Here is a 23,273-nt window from a genome sequence, read left to right on the forward strand (position 1 = left end):
TTGTTTTTTTTCCCTTTCAGTAGGCTGGGTTGTTGGACAGGTTTTAATAGGTGGGGCAAAACTAGGCGTGTGCAATTCAGTGTCTGCAGTCAAAAGCAGCTTTTATATCCGTGCTGCTGCCACATTTCTGCTTTACCCAAGTCTGGTTTCAGCTGCCTGCCGTCCCAACTTTCATCCAACTGTGAGTATTCACAATGTCGCTTTCTTTGCAGTACTTCGAAACTTACAGAACTTCTTTTAACTAACATTTTCCATCAACGGCGGGTTTGGCTGCGTTTACTTAAAATGTGACGCCTGAACTATTTTTAAACAGGCTGTTTGACTTTTTTTTTTTTTTTTTAAAGGGCCCAAAGACCTAAAATACAAAAAACTGCTAATACTTGCACATATCTGAAAAAGGAGCCTTTTTTGCAGAAAGATGCGTCCTTGGGGGGGGCTTTTAACTGCTGATGCTAGTTACCTAGTTCTCATGCTTACTGTTTTACTATATTATTTTTGATCACCAACAAGAACCAGCATGTGGATAAGGGTCATTTAGATCCGTGGTTCTCGACGCCTGTCCTCAGGACCCACTAACAGGCCAGGTTTGCAAGATAACTGAAATACAGTTATTACCTTGGGGAGGTGCAGACTAGAATACTGCAATCCCTGAGCTGCAAATGATATCACCTGTGATGTATTTCAGTTATCTTGCAAACCTGGCCTGTTAGTGGGTCCCGAGGACAGGAGTTGAGAAGCACTGATTTAGATGAACAAATGGCAAACACTGCGCAGAGGCAGTTAAACGTTGCCTTGTGACGCAGCAACAATCTGTGCCATGGATGTGTGCTAACTGGATGAACAGCTGTGCCTTTTCGTATGTGGCCAGTAACTCCGATCTATGGGTGTAAATGGTGTGCGTCCAATGCCAGCTAGAACCTCTAATCGCATGTAACCTCTCAGATGAGTAGTTGCATACAAAACGGCAGTTATTAGGCCCCTTTCAGACGGACGGATAGAATGGTGCTTTTTAGCTGTGGATTTTCTATTTTTCTACCGCAGCTAAAAGCACACAATGTTTTCCTATGGCCCCATTCACACACAGCGTTTGCGTGCGATTACGTTACATGCGGTTTGGTGCGAATAGAAAAAATAGAATTCAATGCGTCCAGGTGCGATGTAGCGCAGGTAATCGCAGTCTTTTTTGTCAACTGCGGATAGCAGCGTTTTAGAATTCAAGGGACCCAAACAAAAACAAAAAAAATAAAAAGGGTTGCTATGGAAATGAATACCGCAGCTAAACGCGGCCGCAGGTAAACGCATGTAATCGCAATGTGCAAATGCAGCTAATCGCAGTGCCTGGAGCCTTGAATTTCACAAAACATTTGTAGTGCTTTTAACTGCGGCAAAACAGCCGTCCGTCTGAAAGAGGCCTAATGGCCCGTACACACGATCCGAATATCGTACGACGGATCGTACGACTTTTTTCGCTTAATAGTCGCAAGTAAAATGAAATAGGTTATTAAAGTCACGAAAATTCTCGTACGACCGAAAAAAATAATCGGAATTGATGTCATGTGTTGTAATGTATTTGTATTGTATTGTCGGACGACAACTGTACTGAATAAACGAAAATCGTATGATCTTACATCGTACGAGGAAAATTTTCGTGCATGTCCGATCAAAAAATATCGGATGAACGGTCGTGATCGGAAAGTAGTGTACACACGATCCGAAAATCGTACGATTCTTCATTGGACGATCGTTTTCGTCCGATATTCGGATCGTGTGTACGGGCCATTAGTCTGTTCAGGTTTCAACAACTTAGTCTGTTCAGCTGCTCCCTCATAAAGTGTTCAAGGGGCTGAAGATTCTCTGCAGCAGATTTTTGCATTCGAGAAGCTATTTGTCAGTCTGAATGGAGCCTTAGGCTGCATTCACACCTGAGCGTTTTGTAGCTTCAGGCTACAAAACTCTCGAGGGGGAAAAAAATACATTATTCTCTATGGAGATGGTTCACATCTCCACTCCAAAACACCTGAAGCTCAAACAAGTTCTGGAATTGGGCTGATTTGGGCGTTTTTGAACGTTTGTATTCCCATAGAAACTAATGGAAATGCTCGATTCTAGCGCGACAACGAGTGTTTCTACGGGCGTTTCGTCACTTTAATCTGTTATGTGAAATAGAAAATTCACCCAGGAAGAAGATTAAAAAAAAAATCTACAAACATAGCAACAAATGATGAAAGAGATGAGCATTTTTCCTATTTGCTAAATTAAAAAACGACGAAGTTCAAAAACGTCGGACGACGCTGTATGAAAACGCGTGAATACGTGTGATTGCGGCTGGAGGCCTAGTACACTTGACCAGATTATCAGACGAATGACCATCCCCTCCTTCTCCCCCTCCCCCCTTTTAATTTCGGACGAAAGCTGTGTACTAATGATCAGATCATTTTTAGAAAGCGGTATTTTTTTTTTTTCTAAGATATTCCAAACGTGTGTACTAGGCTTAACTACTTGCCGCCTGTGCTCTAGCCGAAAGATGGCTACATCGCGGGCCTTAATTGCCGGGAGGGCGTCCATAGACGTCCTCCCGTGCATGAGCTGCCCGCGAGTCACACACACGGCGCTCTGACAGCAGGTAAAGGAATTTCTAGATGCGCTGTTCATAGGGGTAGAGATGTTTTGATTCTGTATCAGCCCAGAAGCACTTTGATGCAATAGTCTATGCTGCTGGAGAGATAGAGGTCTGTTACCTGCGCAGTGCCATATTCTAATTGGGGCATCCCAATTATGCCAGAAGTGAGAACTTCGTATTCAAGGGGAAAGGCATAATAGCGCCAAATATACCAGATAAGTCTGCACGTGTTCACCAGAAACAAAGATATGATTCTAAATAATTAGATCAAAGTAAGCATGGTTTGACAACCTGTTGACTAAAGTTCTTTTATATAAATTAAAGTGGTTTTAAACCTTAGACATGAAATCTGAACAAAGCATATCGCTCTATAGTGTGTCATGTCTCTCTGCTTTCTCCATGAGTCACTTCTGACAGGTTTTCCCGACACCAGTGATAAAAAAAAGGTGTGGGGGCTCCAGTACACAGCCTCTGATTTACAGCCTCAGCTCGGTTCCTGTGTGCAGAGGGGTGTGTCCCAGTGGCGGTGTGTCCATAAAGGGCGCAGGGGTGCTGCCCCCCTCTCCTGTCACCGCTCTAATCACCATAGATGGACACATGCATTGCATGAATCTTATCTATGGTCACTACAGACACCCCCCTATTCAGGTGTCCGGCCTTTTTTCGAGCGCTGGGCGCCTGAATTACAGCGGCGGGGGTGTTTTTTGGAAGCACCTGATTAGAGCCATACCAGGAAGTGATGTGAAATCTCCCCAACGGAGACCTGAATCGCAATGAAAACTTGCTATATCCTTACTGCAAAGAATTGTATAGATTTAAAAAAGTGGTATAGCTGTCTGCAATATTAAACATTACCAACATTTTTTATGAATAACATGACAGAATTTTGATAGGTTAGTATCCTAACATTTCTTCCTTCAATGTGACCACTTTTTGGCAAGTTTAGGTTTAAATAAAAACATGTAAAAGCATTCTGTTTGGCATGAAATGTTGTTTTATGGTAGCCGACCGTACAAGTCATGACTTGTGATCTTGAGGGTGAAATCAGGCCAAGTATAATCTCTATGGTCCTCAGGCAAATCTATTAAAGTAGTTGCAATTGTTTTGAGTATTTATTTAATTTATCCAGTGACATGAAAAGCCAATTCCAATTCACTGTGAATAATCACGTGCAGTTACTTTTCACATGATGTATTCATACAGTGGGGTGTTTTTTTTTTTGTAGCGCCCCCTTACTTTCAGTATGGGCGTTATGCTAAAATTAGTGGGGAATGGGAGGATTAGTTTACTCCTATTCATAATTTGTGGAAATTTGGGTTGTTGCCAATTTCAGAATCTGTCCTGTGGGTCAGTCTGCGCTCCGGGGGAGCGTTATCACCCCTGGGCGGCAGGTGGCGCTAGAGGGGTTCTGACAGACCCACCTTCCCCAGCAGCCAATCAGAGGAGTTATACACTCGTTGGGCATGCTGGGGGGGGATATATCTGTGGCAACCGCCATTGTTCTCTGTTCCAGGTGCGGTATCCACCTTCAGGGTATGCGCATCCATGGGCCCCGCCACCGTGGCCTGCTTCACTGAGGTTACGCACCATGCGGAGCCTCACCCTAATATTGAGAGGGGCCCCAGCGACTTGCTGGGTCCCAACCTTCTGCTGTAAGGATCCTAAGCTGGGAGCTGTGCGATGGGGGATCGTCTCAAAGAGAACCTAGAACTAGAGGTTGTCCAGGAGGCCTAGACGAATCATCGGGATCCGGTCACCACGCCGCATGACAGGTATGCTTAAAGTGGAGGTTCCCCTAAAAATAAACTTTTAAGATTAGATTGATGCTCATTTTGTCTAGGGGAATCGGCTAGTTTTTTTTTTTTTTTTTAAACGAAGCAGTACTTACCGTTTTAGGGAATGATCTTCTCCGCCGCTTCCGGGTATGGTCTTCGGGTCTGGGCGTTCCTTCTTGATTAACAGGCTTCCGACGGTCGCATCTATCGCGTCACGATTTTCCGAAAGTAGCCGAACGTCGGTGTGCAGGCGCCGTATAGAGCCGCACCGACCTTCGGCTTCTTTCGGCTACTCGTGACGCGATAGATGCGACCGTCGGAAGCCTGTCAATCAAGAAGGAACGCCCAGTCCCGAAAGACCATACCCAGAAGCGGTGGAGAAGATCGCTCTCTAAAATGGTAAGTACTGCTTTGTTTTTTTGTTTTAAAATAGCCGATTCCCCTAGACAAAATGAGCATGAATCTAATCTTAAAAGTTTTATTTTTAGGGGAACCTCCACTTTAAGCTGTCAGTTGGTGACACAAAAATCTGAATTGACTGGGAGGATTCACTCATCCTGATCTCGCATACCTTCAATTGATAAAAAGCCTGTATCCGAGACTCTGAGTCAGGCCGGTGCTACAGGCCTGTTCCTCCCAGTGTTTTCTAAGTAGCGCTCTGGCTGCCAGGCCTGTGATGGTCGCCTGTCCGGGGGCACTTTACCCACCCTGATCGGGAAGGCGAAGTATCGAGTTACACTATTGCTAAGAGCAGGCTTGCTCTTTTTCATATCCAAGGCCTGATACTAAAGTTTCTCTACGCTCATCAACCTTTCTCTATTGTGTGCCATGTTGATGTTGGCCATGTTGGGGCCTTGGAATAAAGCATTAAAAACTAATTTTGTGTATGGACACTTGCTCTTCATCTACACTCACGGATGTCACCCCTAAACCAAGCCAAGAAGGTAACTCCGTAAGCCGATCCCAAACTAACCAGCGGCTCCTTCAGGGTTTTTTTTTTTTTTTTAATATAGGAATGATTAGCAAATTCTTTAGTAAAACAGTTTGGCTAGGTTTATTGCTAGATTGGCTTGATAATGATGAGCACATTATAGTATTGTGATTTCTTTGACTAGTATAAGAGGATTTAATAGATTTTAGTCTACAATCATTGGGCCCAATTATTTATTTGGTAAAGCAATAGGAAGAGCTTGGGCTTGTACACACAAGAATATGTTCTACAGCCTCACCTACGCTGGGTGTTTACACAAAAAACAGAATGGGAGAGACCTAATGCAAAGCAGGATTGCATTGTCTCCATTTCACCCTGCAGCATTATGAATAGACATTCTGTTTTTGCATAGTGAGCAGGGCCTGAGGGGCGGGGGGGGGGGCCCCGTTAAATCTGCACCTCAACTCAACTCTGGGCCTGCCCCTAACTTGAAACATAGGGTTTCAAGGAAAAGTGTTTCCCCTGTTAAGTTGAAGGGGCTGGGCCCAGTACAGCAGGACTGGCTGTACTGCCCATCAGTGAACCTGATAGTAAGACTAAAGTTTGGGCATAAATGGCTCAAATCTAGGACATTCAGCCCACAAGAGGTAGGAAAAATCATCCGTTTTTTTTTTTCCCCCCTTAAAAAGCATAGATGGATGAAACTCCATGGAATTTCTACTGAGCAGGTGCAGGTTTCTGTCGTCTGCCAGCTCTGCTCAATGGGGGATTAGCGGACAGATACCACCCTCGAGCAAGTGGATTTCACCCCATGTGGAAGGGGCCTTGTGATAATGCATAGGTTATGATCATTAGCATTATGGTAACATGCAACACAACAGGTTATGATGTGATAACACATGGGCAGCAGGTGCTCTATCATGGCGCTGTCACAGGGTGTCACATGGCTGTTGGGTGCCGACTATTAACTTAACATAGTTGGCACCCTACAGCCAGGTGACACACTGACAGAGCCACGACAGGTCTTCTTCTGACTGTGCTGCCTGTGTGTTAATAACGGGACAGTCAGTAAGAGGCTTCTGTACCCATATTCACCCCTGTGTGCAGCCACATAGTCCAGCTCTCGCTTTGCTGCTCCCTGTCAGTTGCCGGCCGTCGCTCACCACCTGAGGATGGGAGCTGAACAGAGATGAGTGAAGGCAGTGGGCTGCAGCAGTCGGCCAAGAATAAATTGGGCGCACAGCAACATGCGGGAGGGGGGCATTTATATGTACATGCACCCTGAAAATTATCAAATGGTTCCTCCTCTGCTCACACCATGTGGGCCCCTCTGTTGACCCGATGGGGCCCAAGAAAATGCATTTATATACCCTCTTAAGCAAATAGGAGCTGGGTGTGATATATTCTATTTTGCACAAATTGGCTGTAAAGCTGGATGGGCCCCTCTGTTGAGCTGAAGGGGCCGGGCCTGGTACAACAGGACTGGCTGTACTGCCCTATCAGCAACTCTGATGGTGAGAGTAAAGGTTGGGCATAGGTAATTTGGCCCACAAGAGAAGTAGGAAAATAGGATGCAGTCACTTTTCATTGGACTATTTACCACCTTTCTGCGTTTTTTAAATCGCCTTTTGTTAAGCCAGGTGGTGCTTGCAGAGACACCCATCACTCAAATAATGGCCGATTTAAGGGGGAAATTTGAGCAAATGCATGGGGGGCCTTAAAGGTTTCTAGGTATGCAGGCAGACTTTGAGATGCCTGTGTACACTAGTGTGGATGTACAACATAAAAATTGGCAAAAGTGTGTGTGTATGTGTGTGTGTGTGTGTGTGTGTGTGTGTGTGTGTGTGTGTGTAAGAGACTATAAGTCACTTTTTACTGACTATTTAAGTTATTGTACAGACCTTCCTTCATTAAGGACAAGTGTCAACACCCATATGCTTGCATACCCTGGAGCTTCAGTTACCAGTTGCATTGGCAAACCCTTTCAAATTCCTCTAATCTATTCCCTTTGGATATGGTCTATAGCAGTCAGAACACGCAGTTCTCCTGTTGTGTCTTTGGGGTTTGTACTCCTTGTTTATGCAGTCTAATGGTATTTTTTTGTCCAGTCTCCTTGCATCACACACTGGGCTGTCTTCTGTCTTTCACCCAGGAATTTTCCATCCTATCTGATGTTTCGTTTATAGGGCAAACACTTTCAGGATCAAATTAAGTAACTATTTCTTCAGTAAAAAAAAAACTTGCTTAAAGCTGACATTTAACACCCAAATCCCCCCCCCCCCCCCGTAACAAGCCTCATACATTTATGAGCTCTTGGCCAAATTAACGTCCTTATACCTTATCCATGTATACTAGACAGGCTACTCTGAACAACAATGCCTTACCCTTTACTGGCTTTCAACATTTTATCATAACCCATACTCGGTGTGGTCATCAAACTCTTACAAAACTTTTGTCAATGGTGAAATTTTGTACCATGACCAAGATGGGCCAAAACTTAAGCCCAAGTTGAAGGCTAATACCATGACCATGTTCCAACTTTCGAGGACGCACGCATCACTGCTTTCTTGTAGAGGCATTTCAGGGACAAAGAGAGCTTTACCATAAATGGGGTCACACATGGAAATAAAAATCTGATGGAAATTTGAAATTTTCTCCGCTCTAACCATAATGGGGGGGGGGGGGGGGTTGGGCTGGTGTTTGGGTTTAAGCTCTTCTACTATTGTTAAGCCCTGCCACCTCTCATTTGGTTGTAAATTTTAGAAACTTCAATTGGAAAATAAAGGCTCTGGCATTTGGCCATTGATGATAGAAGGCCTCATCCTTTGACCTTTTTGTTCAGGCTGAGCTTGGGGTTTAAGGAGTTTTTTTCCCCCTTCTTTATGACCTGCTGACCCATTACTGCCAGCAGCTATATATTTTTTCCCCCATTTTCAGAAAAAAATAATAAAAAATGGGGTAGAACAGAAGGGATTTCCAATGTTATAGCTACTTTGAGAAATTACAGTTGTGCAGTCTACCTGCCCTAATCAAGATAATTTTTAAGCAATTGCAACCACTTTCAATCATTTTCAACTAGCTTTTAGTTACAAATACAGCTAAAATAATCAATAAAACCTATCACCACTAGAACTCTAAAATCACTGACACTGTTGGTTGTTGTAAGTGCACTTATTTATTTTAGTTATTGTAAGTGGTAGAACTAGTCTGAAGGATTTGCATAACCATGTTTTGCTTATTGTACGCAGTCACGGGCATATTTAGAAAGATGCCACTATGCAAAGCCACATTCAATTATTGCAAACTACTACTGAAAACACTTATTCAGAGTGTGTGTGTGTGTGGCGAGAGAGAGATATAACTTGTTTTCAGTCAAAAGGAAATGCACACTCGCTGGTGGAGGATTCCTCACAAGATTTCTTATTCACCACTCGGAATCGCAATAACTGGACTCTTTATCATTATGAACTTTTCATCTTGTATTCTCCTTTTTTAGCACTGCACCTTATGTTCATTAAAAGGAAATGGTCAAAGCGTTCCATATGTCTCTGTACCAATCGGGCATTGAGTAAAAACTGTGGGAATGGTTAGGGCAACGCTGTATCCTGGCCTAGGCCAATACTTTGCAGGGGGGCAGCACAGAAAGTGTCCCCGCCGGCTTGCGCTACACTGTTAGGCAAATTAGTCTAGCACCCCCATAAAGCTGCCGCACCGCTTCCAGTATGCGGGCGGTTGGCATTCTGCAACTGTGGGGGAGGTGGCGTTGCTTCTAATTTTGACTGTCCTATCATCCTGGACCACAAACCTTTCTCACTGTGCTATGTTTTCTGCTGCACCACTGGCATGGTTATATCTTCTTAGTCCTCTACATAAGATTATCAGACATGTGTGCTTAAAGAAGAACTATAGGCAACATTTTTTATTTATTTTTTCCATTTTGGATAGAGTAAGGGAGGGTTATAGCCACTGTCAGTTTATTTTTTATTATCCCTGTCCCATTGCAGAGATTTCCCTTCACTTCCTGCCCCATAGCCAAACAGGAAGTGAGAGGAAATCTATGCAAATTAGGGAATCCATTGCCCCCCTCGGACTAGTGTCCCTACTCGAAAAATTTCAGGGTGGGTCTCAAACAGGGGTGTGGCCTTGACAGGAAGGGGTGGGTCATATTTAAATTAGGGGGTGCACAAGTTTAGTCAGGCCTAGGGCAGCACAAAACCTAAATGCACTACTGGGTTAGGGTATCATGAAGCAGCCTCTACCAGTTCATCTGATCTAGAATTTGGCAATGACTAGGTCTAGGTGACAGGAGGGATACCATGCACCTGCCAGACTCACCCGTAGTGTAAATTGGCCTCCAAAGCCCATAGGGTCCTACATAGACACAGTCTGTACAAATGGTATACCCTCCCATGATTGATTGTGAACAGATTAGGATAGAAAAGTTAATATTTGACCATTGCAGTCACTTGGGATGGCCAGGCTGCATACTTAAGTCTGCCATACTTGGCTTGAGTTTTGGCATGATTATGCTGGCACCACCTGGCTTGACGAAAGTCAACTGCACTAACCACTTTTGTTGAAGGAGCCTGGTGAAAAATTCCCAATAAAATCAGATGCAGGTATTTTTTGGTTATTCTGAAAGCTGCTGGAGCCGACTGTCAAAACATAATAGCTGGCATGGAAAATTCAGCCACAAAGGCTGTTAAATGTGGATGAAGGAATCTGTTAAAATTCTTTCATTGGGCCCAGAGGCTGAACAAAAAAGTGTACGCTTTACTTTTTTTTTTTTTTGGTAAGACAAGAACATGGTACAGTTGACAATACAACCAGAAGGTAACATTGAATCCAAGCAAAGTACACTGGAAAGAATGCTACATTCAATATAAACCCCATAAATGTTAATTGTGGCTTTTGGTGGTTAGTATTGCATTGCATTCCAATTATGGTTGTGATAAACTCAACATAGAACATCTTGGATATGTCTGAGAAGGAATATTTACTATTACTGGTTAAGGCACAGTATCTTAACTGGAGATCAAGCATGGATATTAAATATATATTTTTTTTCATTAAAAATATATACCGTATATATTTTCAAAGTATTTTGTGCAATGCCAGGCATGCATTAATGCATTACATATTTGATGGGTCTGCTTTAATTCTCAAACCATAATTGCACGGAAGAACAACCAGTTGTACAGATGACTAATGTTGACACAATATACTATGTGAATGCCTGTAGAACAATGAACAAAAGGCATTTTCCGTAACGTGGTTTTTGAAACGCCCGGAGAGCTTTCTGAATGGTTGTAACCTACCTATTTTCCTTTGCAAAACTAGATGGTAAACTGAAGTATACTGGAACACGATCCCTGATTGTGGATTGGTGTACATGAGTTTTGGTATTGGGTCCCTCACCTGGTACTTCAGGTATTGCTTGACTGGGCAGCAATGGATCTTGAAGGACACTGATAATATAGGTGGAGGAGGAGGATCCCTTAAATGATTCCCCCTCTGCCACCACCCCCATTAAATGTTGCATTTCCTCAGTTTCATATTTTTTATTTATTTTTTTTCTCTACCAAAAGCTGTATTTTATCATGTCCTACAACATCACTGGTACCAGTTTTCCTTATATTACGCTAGTGAGCCTTTCAGTTCTCTGCTGTAGTTTTGGTTCCACTAATGCCGCGTACACACACGACCGTTTTTCGCGATGTGAAAAATTACATTTTTTTTAATGTCATTGAAAACTATCGTGTGTGTGGGCTCCAGAGCATTTTTCACGAGGTTAAAAAATGGGCATTAAAAATTTAGAACATGCTCTAAATTTTTGTGTCGTTTTTAACGTCGTAAAAAATGGTTGTGTGTGTGTGTGTGGGCTTTAACGACGTGAAAATAACGTGCATGCTCAGAAGCAAGTTATGAGACGGAAGCGCTCGTTCTGGTAAAACTAGCATTCGTAATGGAGATGGCACATTCATCATGCTGTAAGACTGAAAAGCGTGAATCGGCAAAAGGAGCCCTAAGGGTGGCGCCATCCGAATGGAATTACCCCTTTATAGTGCCATTGTACGTCACTGCGCTTTGCTAGAGCATTTTTTTTTCACGATCGTGTGTAGGCAAGGCAGGCTTAACAATAATCGGGTTGACAAAAAACATTGTTTTTTCTAGACCATTAAAAATGGTTGTGTGTACGCGGCATCACTGATCCATGTAGATTAATGGTGAAGTTGAAGACTTGCACTGGATGAAACGTAGGACATATCTGAGTTTTTTACTATTTTGTATCCATGTGCAGTATGTCTACTCCTGATGTTTAGTACCACAAGAGATCTGACATATAAGCACTAGGTACATACCCAGTTCTTTCTTCTTTATTTCACCACTGTTTTAGGCTGACTTAAGGAATCATATGCACAAGAAGGATCAATAATAATAAAGCATGTTTATGTGAAAGAGCTACTAATCCTATTCACAAATATGTATATTTAAAGCAGGGGTGCCCAACCTTTTGAAGATCAAGGGCCACTTAAGCGACTTGGTAACCGGTCGTGGGCCACAATGAACAGAGCAGGCAGATGACGGGTCCGTCTACTCTGCATATGCAGAGCAGACACGGGCACAGCCCACTCTACTCTATTGGCCCTCCAATCCAATCTGCCCAGATGGAAGGGGACGGATGCCCCCTTCTGTGGGTTTTTTTTTTTTTTTTGCAGATCGAATTAGAGGTAGGTGGGTGTAAACGACCACAAGTCCGTTTACATCTGTGGCTCAATAGAGCTGAATGGAGGGTCCAATTGGGTCGGACTGATTGTGTCAAAGGGGCCTAAGTCTGCTTTCACATTGATACGATGCGGTATACCCACACAGAGGGTGCACCTGTGGCTTTCCTGTGGGTTAGCTGCACTTTAAACTTCTATTATCTCCTGCAGGTGTGGTGCACTTTCTGAAGTGCACCAACCCACAGGTAATAACAGAAGTCTATGGCTCAGTGCAGGTACCCTGCAGGTGTTCTGCGTTGCACCTGCAAATCATTTTGAATGCAGCCCAGTAACCACTGCAGAACAGATATGCTCATATATACACTGTGATTTTAGTATTAAACTCATCTTTAATAAGTCTTCCATTCAGGTATCAGCTGTTGCTGTCCCAGGCAGAGAGCATTTGGTATCACTCCACCTGTGACAAGAGTTGGTGCTATACAGGAAGCATCGGCTTATGCCAACCCACCATCCCAGAGCAGGAGGTTGCGGGCCACATCAGAGGGCTCTGTGGGCCACTGGATGGGCACCCCTGATTTAAAGGGTAGCTACAGCCAACTTTCTTTTTTTTTCAGTTTTGGATGTATTTTCCAGTCGGTGTCCTCACTTGCACACTCCCTCACTTCCTATTCTGGAGACATAACCAAAAGTAAACTGACATCTTCCTTTATTAAGGAGAAACCACAACCTTTTGATAGTTTGCTTCAGAAGTGTCCCAATTGCCCTCAACTCCCAATTCAATAAAAACTGTAAAACTTTAGATTTTACTCTCACCTGGAGTCAACTGTCGCCATACTGGAAGTAAGGAGGGAACCTCTCACAACCATACAACCCAAACAAAGATTATAATGTTCCCCACTCAAACTAGCGACATATTAACGTGTTAATGAATCCCCCATGCTGGGCTATTGTATTCTGACAGCTGCTGGCTCTGGCTGTCAGAATACCTGAACAGTGGCTGCAGGTGCTGTTCAGCCAACAATTTTCAGTCTGGCAACTTTGAATTTGTCGAGCTGGCAGGGCCACCTATTGTAATAATTTTCATCTGGTTTCCCTGAATCAGCTGACATTGTACCAGCCTATGGGCAGCACAACACAAACTCTGAATAAAGACAAGCCTATAGAGAAGAGTATTGAAACCGTTTAGATTCAGTCAAGGCCGAAATTGTTGGCTTTCCAGAAAATCAAGTATTTCTCACAGAAAAGTATTGCAGTAACACATGTTTTGCTATACACATGTTTTGCTATACACATGTTTATTCCCTTTTGTGTGTATTGAAACAAAAGAAGGGAGGCAAAAAAGCAAATTGGACATAATGTCACACAACTCCAAAAATGGGCTGGCCAAAATTCTTGGCACCCTAAACTTAATATTTGGTTGCACACTCTTTGGACAACTGAAATCGGTCGCTTCCTATAACCATCAATAAGCTTCTTGCACCTCACCCGGAATTTGCAAACTGCTCGAGGTCTCTTATTGAAAGGGCACCTTTCATCAATTTTTCTCTTCCGCCCATGCCCAGAGAGATTGGCTACAGTGCCATGGGTTGCAAACTTCTTGATGTTGCACACTGTGTACAAAGGCAAATCTAGATCTCTGGAGATGGACTTGTAACCTTGAGATTGTTGATATTTTTCCACAATTTTGGTTCTCAAGTCCTCAGACGGTTCTCTTCTCCTCTTTCTGTTGTCCATGCTTGGTGTGGCACACACAGACACACAATGCAAAAACTGTGTGAACTTCTCTCCTTTTTATCTGCTTTCTTGTGATTTTTATATTGCCCACACCTGTTACTTACCCCAGGTGAGTTTTAGAGCCGGTTCACACAGGGGTGACCTGTCAGGCGACTCAGCCGCCTGACAAGTTGCGGTCCGCAGTAGTCAATGGAACCGTTCTAATAGGAGCGACGCAAGTCGCTCTGACTTAGAAAAAGGTTCCTGTATGACTTTGGGGGCGACTTGCATTGACTTCAATACAGAAGTCATTTTGCAAGTTGCCTCTCAAGTCACCTTGAAATCGCCTTGCCGAGTCGCCCCCAAAGTCGTGCCGCCTGTGTGTGAACCGGCTGTAAAGGAGCATCACATGCTTGAAACAATCGTATTTATCCACAATTTTGAAAGGGTGCCAAGAATTTTGACCAGCCCATTTTTGGAGTTTTGTGTGACATCATGTCCAATTCGTTTTTTTCCTCCCTCCTTTTGTTTTGTTCCAATACACACAAGGGAATAAACATGTGTATAGCAAAACATGTGTTACTGCAGTACTTTTCTGTGAGAAATACTTTTTTTTTATTTTTTTGGGGGGTGCCAACAATTTCAGACATGACTGTAGTTCTCCCAGCAATGAGCATGGACTCGAACAAGTTTTCTGTTGCTGTTGTGAGGGTGTAGCATCCAAGGGAGCAGTCAGGGCCTCGCCTTCCCCTCAGGCTCATCCTGTGATGATGACTCATTAGTGTTTATCAATGCAAAACATCTGCGGCCTACTTCCACTGCGCTGCTTGTCATATTCAAATCTTCTCTGTAGCCATGTGCTGTGGATTCTGTGCGTTCTGCATTCTGTTTATATTCCATCTGTCAGGATTTTCAGTGAATTGTAACTGACGTTCAGTAGGATGACACATTAATTCCTAAACTAGTGGTTTTCAACTTTTGTTTTTGTTTTTTGAGACCATGGCACAGTAAATTCTTCCAAAATGTTTTTTACCAGTAACAAATTGTTTATGCACACACAACAAAAGTATGGGAATGCAAAATGTATTGAAATGCTGGAAGGCTCTGGATGGGGCTGGGTGTCACTGTGGGGGGGGGGGGGGTGGGTTAGGGAGTAGGCTGGGGGACTCTGTAGCCCATTTGGTTTCTGTAGGTGTCTGGGGAGCACTGTGGGGCAAGCCTGGAGGTTAGGGGGCACTATGTAGAGCTTGAGGCTCTTTAGCAGGATGGAGCAGCTATGGTAGGTTTGGGGGGGATACTATGGGAACTTTGAGGTGCTGTGAGAGGTTATCTGTAGTTGGCTTGAGGCCCAGGCCGGGGGGTGGGGGGGGGGGGCGCATCCAGACCATGGGAGTTTTTGATATGTTCTAATCAGCGGCAAGCCCGCCCTGTCTATGATCTACAAGCAGGGCACCGGACCATGGATTTAAATGGGTTTGTGTTTCAAAAAAAAGTTGCGCTCTGTGCTTTGAGCCCACCCGGTTGTGTGACCATGGCGAATGAAGATCCCACTCCTGGCCAATCAGGAGGTGGGTCTTGAGACCCGTCACCTGATTGGCTAAAAGGACAGACGATTTTATTGGACGCCTAGGTCCTAGGAGAAGGGAGGAGATGCAAGGCAGAAGCTGCTGTGATGCAGAGCTTCTGCCCGGCAACCGACCAACCAGGGTGGGGGTGCAAGTGACCCGACCACTGACAGACCGACATACCTACCTAGAGCAGGCGGGGGAGAGGGGGTGGTTGTTTGCTGCCCCCCCCCCAAAAAACACCAGCTGCCACTGGTTGTAATCTCTATGCTGCGCCTTCTAATCGATCCACAGGACTAACTTCTTGCTAAGGCCAATGATGACGGTAGCTTAGCTCTAAGCCTACCACTATTGAGAGATGTGGATTATGACAGGGGATATGAGCAACTGAGCTTAACTCTCAATAACAAAGGGCATTTCTGTGGGTGGAGTTGCCCTTTAACCCATAATTTATCATTATCCCAGTCATTATGAGAGAAGATTGCCCGTTAACTCATAAAAAATAAAATTATCGTTGTGCCCATCACTATAAAAGGGAGAACAAGCTTGCACCCCTAGCCGACCTTGCTGCCTCTCTGAAATGCTATCTGTGGTGAATCGCTTTTCAGAGGCATTTGACTGTTTAAACTCTTTAAAGCCTGCACCACCGTGCCGGCGGTTATAGGGTGGTTGTGTTGCAGTCCCATTCACTTGAATGGGTCTCATTCGGTGTAGGTACTGCTGGCTGCATTGAACAGAAATTACAATTTTAGCCATGGCCTTTCCATTTTTAGGCCTTTTAGATATACTGAGAGGGAGCAAGAAAGAAAAATGATTTTAGCTGGATCTTGGAAGTGATTTGATCTTGCTTGCCTTAGAGGAATAAGACTTTTTCTTAGCTCTGTAGGGTTGACTGTTGGAGATGTACAGTGTTGTCGCACCATCATGCTGAAATTCCAGGTATCGGACAAAGGTCCTGTATTATATGTGCTTTACTGGTCCTAACCTCCATTAAAAAAGGAATGAATTGCTATCGCTTTTATTATTATTATTATTATTATTATTATTATTATTATTATATTTTGTATATTATATTGTACTTATGCTTTTTTTTTTTTTTTCAGAAAATGGCAGACGAATTTAACGTAAGTCATAATTCTTTGCTTTCTAAATTTGCTGCTTCTAGCCGATAAAATTTGGATTTAATGTGTTAATGCTGAGATTCTGATTTTTGTGTTTTTCTGCGACAGATCCAGGAAAATTAAAATAGTTCCCATAGAGAATACATTTATTTTACGGTCCACCTTTTGCACCTGAGATAAATGGGGGTGGGGGGATCAATGTATTGGGATCTGCTTAAAGTGGTTGTAAAGTCTCTCCAATCCCCTCTGTTGTGTGTGTGTGTGTGTGTGTGTGTGTTTTTTTAAAAAGCCGCTGTGTACTCTTATCCATAGCGCTCACGTAAATGTCAGGTGTATTTAATAGGTGTTCTGTCGAAAAATGGTCGGTAATACCTCTTTACGTGCCTTCCGTGGCACAAAAACTGACCATGTCAGGAATCGGCAGCCATGATAAACCATGGTCAGTTTACAGAGGGGAGGGCAGGACCAGACAGGTGATACAGGGGCCAAGTTAAACAGCACAAGCACTGTGCTGTATAGCATGTTCTAAAGTAACAGGATCCTACATTTAATGAGAAGTGTCCCTTGTGATGATGGTTGCTGCATTGAAATCTTCTGTCCTCTGATCTCCCTCATTCCCTTCCATACCCCCCGCCATAATCTTTGGGTGCTGTGGGCATTAATACAGACCTGTCATAAGCACTCACCAAAAGTGCTGGCTTTGCCTCCCTTTTGACCCCCCGCCCAATGTACATAAAAGCTGTACTGTAACCTCCATCAAAGAAAAGCCCTTTATGGCGGAGACTAATGCAGAAACCACCAGCACAAGGCAATGGATGGATGAATGTAAGTACCTTCCCTTTTGCTGATTAAAAAAAAAAATGAAACCCAAAAATCTGCTTGACTGATGCATTTTTAGCAAGAGTGGCCTGTGCCGCGGTCTCAGAGTAGAATGCATGTTATATTTCAGAACAACTCTATTTTGTATTGATGGACAGTTTTGTATTATCAATGCTTTGCCTTCCATTTTTTTTGCAACAGCTAACTGATGCCATACCAGGACAAACCAGTGCCGGCGGGCAGCAAAACCAATCGCAAGGTCAGAACTGGAATAATCCATGGGGAGGTCCTGGACAGCCATACCCAGGAGGATACCCAGCACCAGGGCCAGGACAGCAGTTCCCTCAAGGCGGACAGCAGTTCCCTCAAGGCGGACAGCAGTTCCCTCAAGGCGGACAGCAGTTCCCTCAAGGCGGACAGCAGTACCCAGGATTTCCTCAAGGTGGACAGCAGTTTCCAGGGGGATTTCCACCTGCAGGCGCAGGGGGATTTCCACCTGCAGGCGCAGGGGGATTTCCACCTGCAGGCGCAGGGGGATTTCCACCTGCAGGCGCAGGGGGATTTCCCTCTGCAGGCGCAGGGGGATTTCCTGGATTTCCAGGCCTCCCAGCACCAGGGCAGCAATACCCAGGTGCTCCTGTGCCCGGGCAACCTGACCCAAAAACAGCAGGTCAGACAGGTCCAACTCCATCAGCTCCTTTCCCATCAGCTCCTTTCCCATCAGCTCCTGCTGGCCCACTGGTGAGTGTGTAATAAATTAAACGATTGAAAAAGAGCTCTGAATAACTTATTTGCATTTTTATATAACAGCATGTCTTAACCAATTCCAATGTGTTTCAGAATTTACCACATACGATACCCATGCCATCTGGAATTATGCCTGGCATGGTGCTGAATGTTCAAGGTGTGGTGAGCAATAATTGCAAAAGGTAATAGCCGCTGGAGATTACCTCATCTGTTATCTTGGTAGAACCTACGGGTTCAATTTTATAATGGAGGTATCTGAAAATACTGCATGCTACGTGTGCATTTTTATTTTATTATACACATGATGTTGCAGAGAACACTCCCGATAGGAAAGTATGATGGCGGATCAGATCATGTGATAGGTTTTCTACTCCTCCTGACACATTTTTTTCCCAGATTCATTAGAATGAATAGGACTTGGCTTACTTTAGCGTTCCAAGACAAGCACGTAGCAGTGCCTTTATAAGTGGGCTATGCACATTTTGGCCCACATTTTTTGGTCCATTCATAAAATGTAGGCTTGAGTGCTAAATGCAGCAGAGAGAGCTCCCTGATTGGAGAAGAGCTGATCATGTGACTTTGACAGGTCATAAGATTGGGCTCTCGTTCCATTTATTTTTTAATGTTTCTACACATTACTGTATTGAGCTCCACCAACTTCAGCCAGTGGACTGCAGAGCACATCTGTAAAGCCTACCGCTCTGCTTTATAAATGTGAAGTAAAAGTACCCAACAAAATAATTCAAGGAGCAAAGGGCTAATAACACATCAACAATCAGAAATAATCTTGTACTGATTTGATTGCAGTAGTGTCAATTCTGATTGGCTGATGCGGGTTGCTGTCCCCCTTAGTTCCTAGCATAGCCTATTGAATAAAGCCATTTTCAGGCATTATGGTATCATTAAGCTGCAAGGTTGGATAAACTCACATTTTAACATGTTTGTTCCAGGTTTCCCTGCCTGAATTTCATGTACACGCTTGTAGATTCTCCCTCCCTGCATTAGCATATTTTTCTCTGCTAAGACTAAATGAACATGAGGTGTGGTGACTGAGAGCATTGCAGTGAGGGAGAGTATCATTAAAGAACAATCATAGCACTGCAATATTAAACAGCTCACCCGCCGTGTGTGTATGAAATTATTTACAAACTATACTCCAGAATTTAAAAAAAATTAACCCACACTTGATATGATTATTTACATCAAAGCAGACCCCCAACCAAAATAGCAGGATAAAAGTTCAGAGATTTCTTCTGCAGTACTTTTTCATGCCACTAGATGTCCTCGGGCAGGCATCCATCATTATTCGATCCACTTCCTCTGAGCCCTGTTCATTCTTTTAAATGAACAGTCAAAGCGACATGGTGATGAGCTCCTATGTCATTCTTCTCTTCCCTTCTGTGACCTTTTATTTCACCACATGAACTGTTTGGCTCCATGTGCTGATTCAGCCTCTCACTCCAGCCCCGCTATACAGGGACTGCAAGACGCTGATATCAGGTTCAAATACTTGCGTTGCTTGCATTTAAAAATATAGTTCAGGATGCATTAAAAAAGAAGTATGTGTGGTGTGTGTCACCGTTGTCTGCTGGCATCTGGGTGGATCCCGACTTCATTGTCACAATCTTGCCCAAGCCTGGACCGCCTCTGTGACATTGGCAAACAGTGGGCTTTAGCCTGCTGAAAATGGGTCACAGGAGTGCAGAATGAACTGCACTCCTGTGAGCCACATTAGAAGTACAGCCAAACAAGCTTTGGCTGTAATTATCCTCTGATTACAGAGTTCTAATAATTTGTGTTGTGTGTTTTTTTTAATTTTATATCTGTAAAGCAGTGGCAGGGGACACCATAAACATACACCCCCTCCACGTGGGAGACACTCATTACCTTAGGAGGCAGATGTCCTTTTTGGGATGACTCCGATCTCCCCTCCTCCTCCCCCTGTCTGAGCCGGGGAGTGCTGGATGGCTGAGCTGCTGCGGATGAGCCATCCCTGGAGTCAGTGGCGGTTACGGCCGTGTGTCTCCTCCCTCCTTTCATCCAATTGGGAGACTGATCTCATGACCTGCTTCCTGATTAACTGGGAGGAGGATCGGTGTGACAATAGCAAAGTGTAATTTGCTATTGTCATACAACTAGGTACCCTGAGCCCATTTTTATTTTATTTTGAAGTCTATTAGAACCTTGTATAGTCTTCAAGTAGGTAACAAAAACTGTAAAAATGGTGCGAGTAATACCAAACGGTAACAAAAGCAGTCATAAAAACATGTAGCTAAGTATGATACTGGTATGAAAATGTGTACAACGATGCCACGGCTGAATCCAGAGGAGGGGTTAACATCAGTCTGTCGGCATGTAGATGTCCCATGAAGGGAACTATCAACTCCCAGTGGATGGTTGTAGAATCTCAGGTTGATAGAGGGAAGTGTAACAGCCCTTGCGTGTGGCATATAGTAAGGTCCCACCGGCATGCAGATATGAAGGCACAGCAAAGGAGCCCTTCAGATGGACACGGCAAGCCCCGCCAGTAGCCGTGACGTCACCGGATCTCTGACGGAACTCCCTGAAGCCGGCGGAGAGGTGAGTACAGATCAAAATAATTTTGATCGATCAAAAAAATTAAGGATTAATCGATGAATTAATAGTTAATTTCCACAGCCCTAATGAAAAGGTAAACTAACGCTCATAACACTTAAAGGAATGTGAAGTATTTTTTCCCTTTAGCGTGTTTCATCCCTGCAGGTATTTCTGTTGCTCTAATGTAAATGAAGCTTTGTTGCCAGCAAGAGATTGCAGTGAATAACCGCCTTGTACGAGCTACTGTATACTGCTATTGGGTGGAGGGGGTGTTTTTTCTCAAGGAGAAAAAAATTATTCAGCAAATAAATATTTTGGAAAATAATATGAATATTTGTTTTTTCACAGCACAAAACAATTTTATCTAAAAAAAAAAAAAAAAAAACTCACACCATTGATCTAAAACAGACTGCAATTTGTGTATTGATTAAAAAAAATCATAAAATATTATCTATTTTTTTTAGGTGGAGTATTGATTTTAAAAACAACGATAATATTGTTTTCCATTGCAATCCACGTTTCGATGAACGCCCGGATGTAATAGTGCGCAATTCAATGCTCCAAGGTCAATGGGGAGCTGAAGAGCGTGCAGCGCCCAAGTTTCCATTTAAGAAAGGAACCCCATTCACGGTAAAAAAACAACAACTTAAAATGACATTTATACATTGCTTGGAATATAACGTTTCAGCTGATGATCTCTGAATTGGACCTCGCTTGATCCAGACATTTTTCAGCTGAAGAATGTTTGTCCTGCCGCCACTCTGCACAGTTCTGCGACTGACCACAATTGGTTGTCTTAAAGTAGTACTAAAGTTGTTTTTGCCTTTAAAGTGATTGTAAAGGAAATTTTTATATAAAAAAAAAAAAAAGTTAGGTCATACTTTTCTGTCTTTTGCACAGAGCAGCCATGATCATCCTCCTTGGGGGTCCTCCGGTGCTCTGGGCCCCTCCCCCTTGCCCCATAGCAAGCTGCTTGCTGTGGGGGCACGTATGTGTGTGTGTGTTTGTTCCAGAAGACAGAGCATGGCTCAGCCCTGCCTCGCCCCACCAGCTGTGATTGACAGCAGCAGGCTACTGCATCTCAGCCAATCAGGAGGGAGAGACCTGGCAGAGCCTCAGGCCTTGTGCATATCACTGGCTTGAGATCGATCTCGGGTATTGGGGGGGGGGGGGGGGATTGGGAGCTGCACACAGGTTTTTACCTTAAACCATAGAATGCATGAAGGTAAAAAAAAAAATCTTTAGTCTTTACAGCCACTTTAAAGTAGAATCTTCCTTCTTCTCTGTCCTGGTACATGCCTTGTGCAAAAGAGGAGCGTTGCCTTAGTACGCTGGGGTGTCATAGTGGAGGTGGTGTGGAAATGGGCCCTTACAGTCAGGCCCGGAAGCAGGGATGGGCAGATGCCCTGGGTACAGACGAGCAAGGGGGGCAAAGAATAAATGCAGAATGGTAGCTCTATGCTATGGCATGTATTAACAGTAAGGGAGGGGGAGAAATTCTGGATCCTTGCCCTGGGGCGCTGGACAACCCTGTTCCGTTACTGCTTAAAGTGACTGTCATGAGCCACTGTTAATACATGCCATAGCATAGATACAGGCCTCTTGATACTTGGCTGATTCTTAATTTAGTATGTTTTGGTCCCAGACCCAGAACAAGCATACTGTAAATGAGTGTCATATAAGCATCAGACTGGCAGCTTGAGAACTATCCTTTTATAAGGTCAGCAATGGTAGCGTCCATAAATGACGTATCTTTAAGGCAGGTCCCTAGTCTTGTGCTGCAGTAATAAGCGAGTCAGGCACTTTGGTGTGTTGAGCCCCCCTCTCGATTCAGCGTTGTGCACGGGAGCCTTGGTCTCACTCTCTTCATTGGCTGGAACACAGCAACGGCCATTGATGCCTATTGCTGTCAAAAACTGCCAATGAGGAGAGAGAGGACAGGGCTGAGCCACGGCTGTGTCTTATGGACGCATAGAGCAGGGCTCGGGAACGAGCATGCACCAGTGCTCCCATAGTGAGCAGCTTGTTGGTGGGGCACTGGTCAAAGGGGAGGAGGCAGTGGGGGACCCGAGAAGATAATCAGGGTTGCTCTGTGCAAATCCATTGCACAGAGCAGGCAAGTATATAACCTGTTTGTTATTTAAAAAACAATGCCTTTTTAATATTACGTTAAGCAACCTACTCATAGGCATGTGAAGCACATTCGCAATCGTGGGCTCTTTTCCACAAATGCACATCCAATTATTACATTTTTTTTTTAAGATCAGAAACTGTAGTGATTTAGCTGTTACTGCTGGAAAGTGTAACTGTTTCTGAATGACTGGAGTTATGATTTTGGCCATTTTGGATTTTGACATGTAATTCCTTTATTTTCCAGCTTCAAATCTATGTTGAACCAGAACAATATCGCGTAGCTGTCAACAATGAAAACCTCTTCCAGTTTAAGCACCGAAACCGAGATTTCCAAATGACTAAAGCCGTGGTCATTGCTGGAGACATCACCTTAAAAAGTGCTACTGTAGGCATGATGTAATCTCTTCACAAACCGCAGTCACGGAATCATGTGAAAAATGTCACTTTGCTTCACTTTTTTTTATATATGAAGACTATTTGTGTATATTGGAAAAGCACATTTAATATAAACCAATAAAATGTAACCTATAGAGGTGTCAAACTTTAA

General features: G+C 43.8%; 1 protein-coding gene across 1 annotated transcript; it reads left to right on the forward strand.

The window, feature by feature from the left end:
- LGALS3 (galectin 3) lies at positions 1-23,273 on the forward strand. Its single transcript, XM_040333142.1, has 6 exons — positions 1-181; positions 16,433-16,453; positions 17,471-18,010; positions 18,110-18,198; positions 21,058-21,223; positions 22,971-23,273. Exons 2-6 carry the CDS (start codon positions 16,436-16,438, stop codon positions 23,124-23,126), a joined length of 969 nt encoding a protein of 322 aa, XP_040189076.1. The 5' UTR covers positions 1-181; positions 16,433-16,435; the 3' UTR covers positions 23,127-23,273.

This window comes from Rana temporaria, chromosome 13 (genome assembly GCF_905171775.1).
Source record: "Rana temporaria chromosome 13, aRanTem1.1, whole genome shotgun sequence".
Classification (NCBI taxonomy): Eukaryota; Metazoa; Chordata; class Amphibia; order Anura; family Ranidae; genus Rana; species Rana temporaria.

Bases quoted from the DNA above. Each gene is read 5' to 3' on its own strand.
- LGALS3 (XM_040333142.1), top strand. The intron at 18,011-18,109 runs GTGAGTGTGTAA...AATGTGTTTCAG, and splicing joins CAGCTCCTGCTGGCCCACTG to AATTTACCACATACGATACC. The intron at 21,224-22,970 runs GTAAAAAAACAA...TTTATTTTCCAG, and splicing joins AGAAAGGAACCCCATTCACG to CTTCAAATCTATGTTGAACC.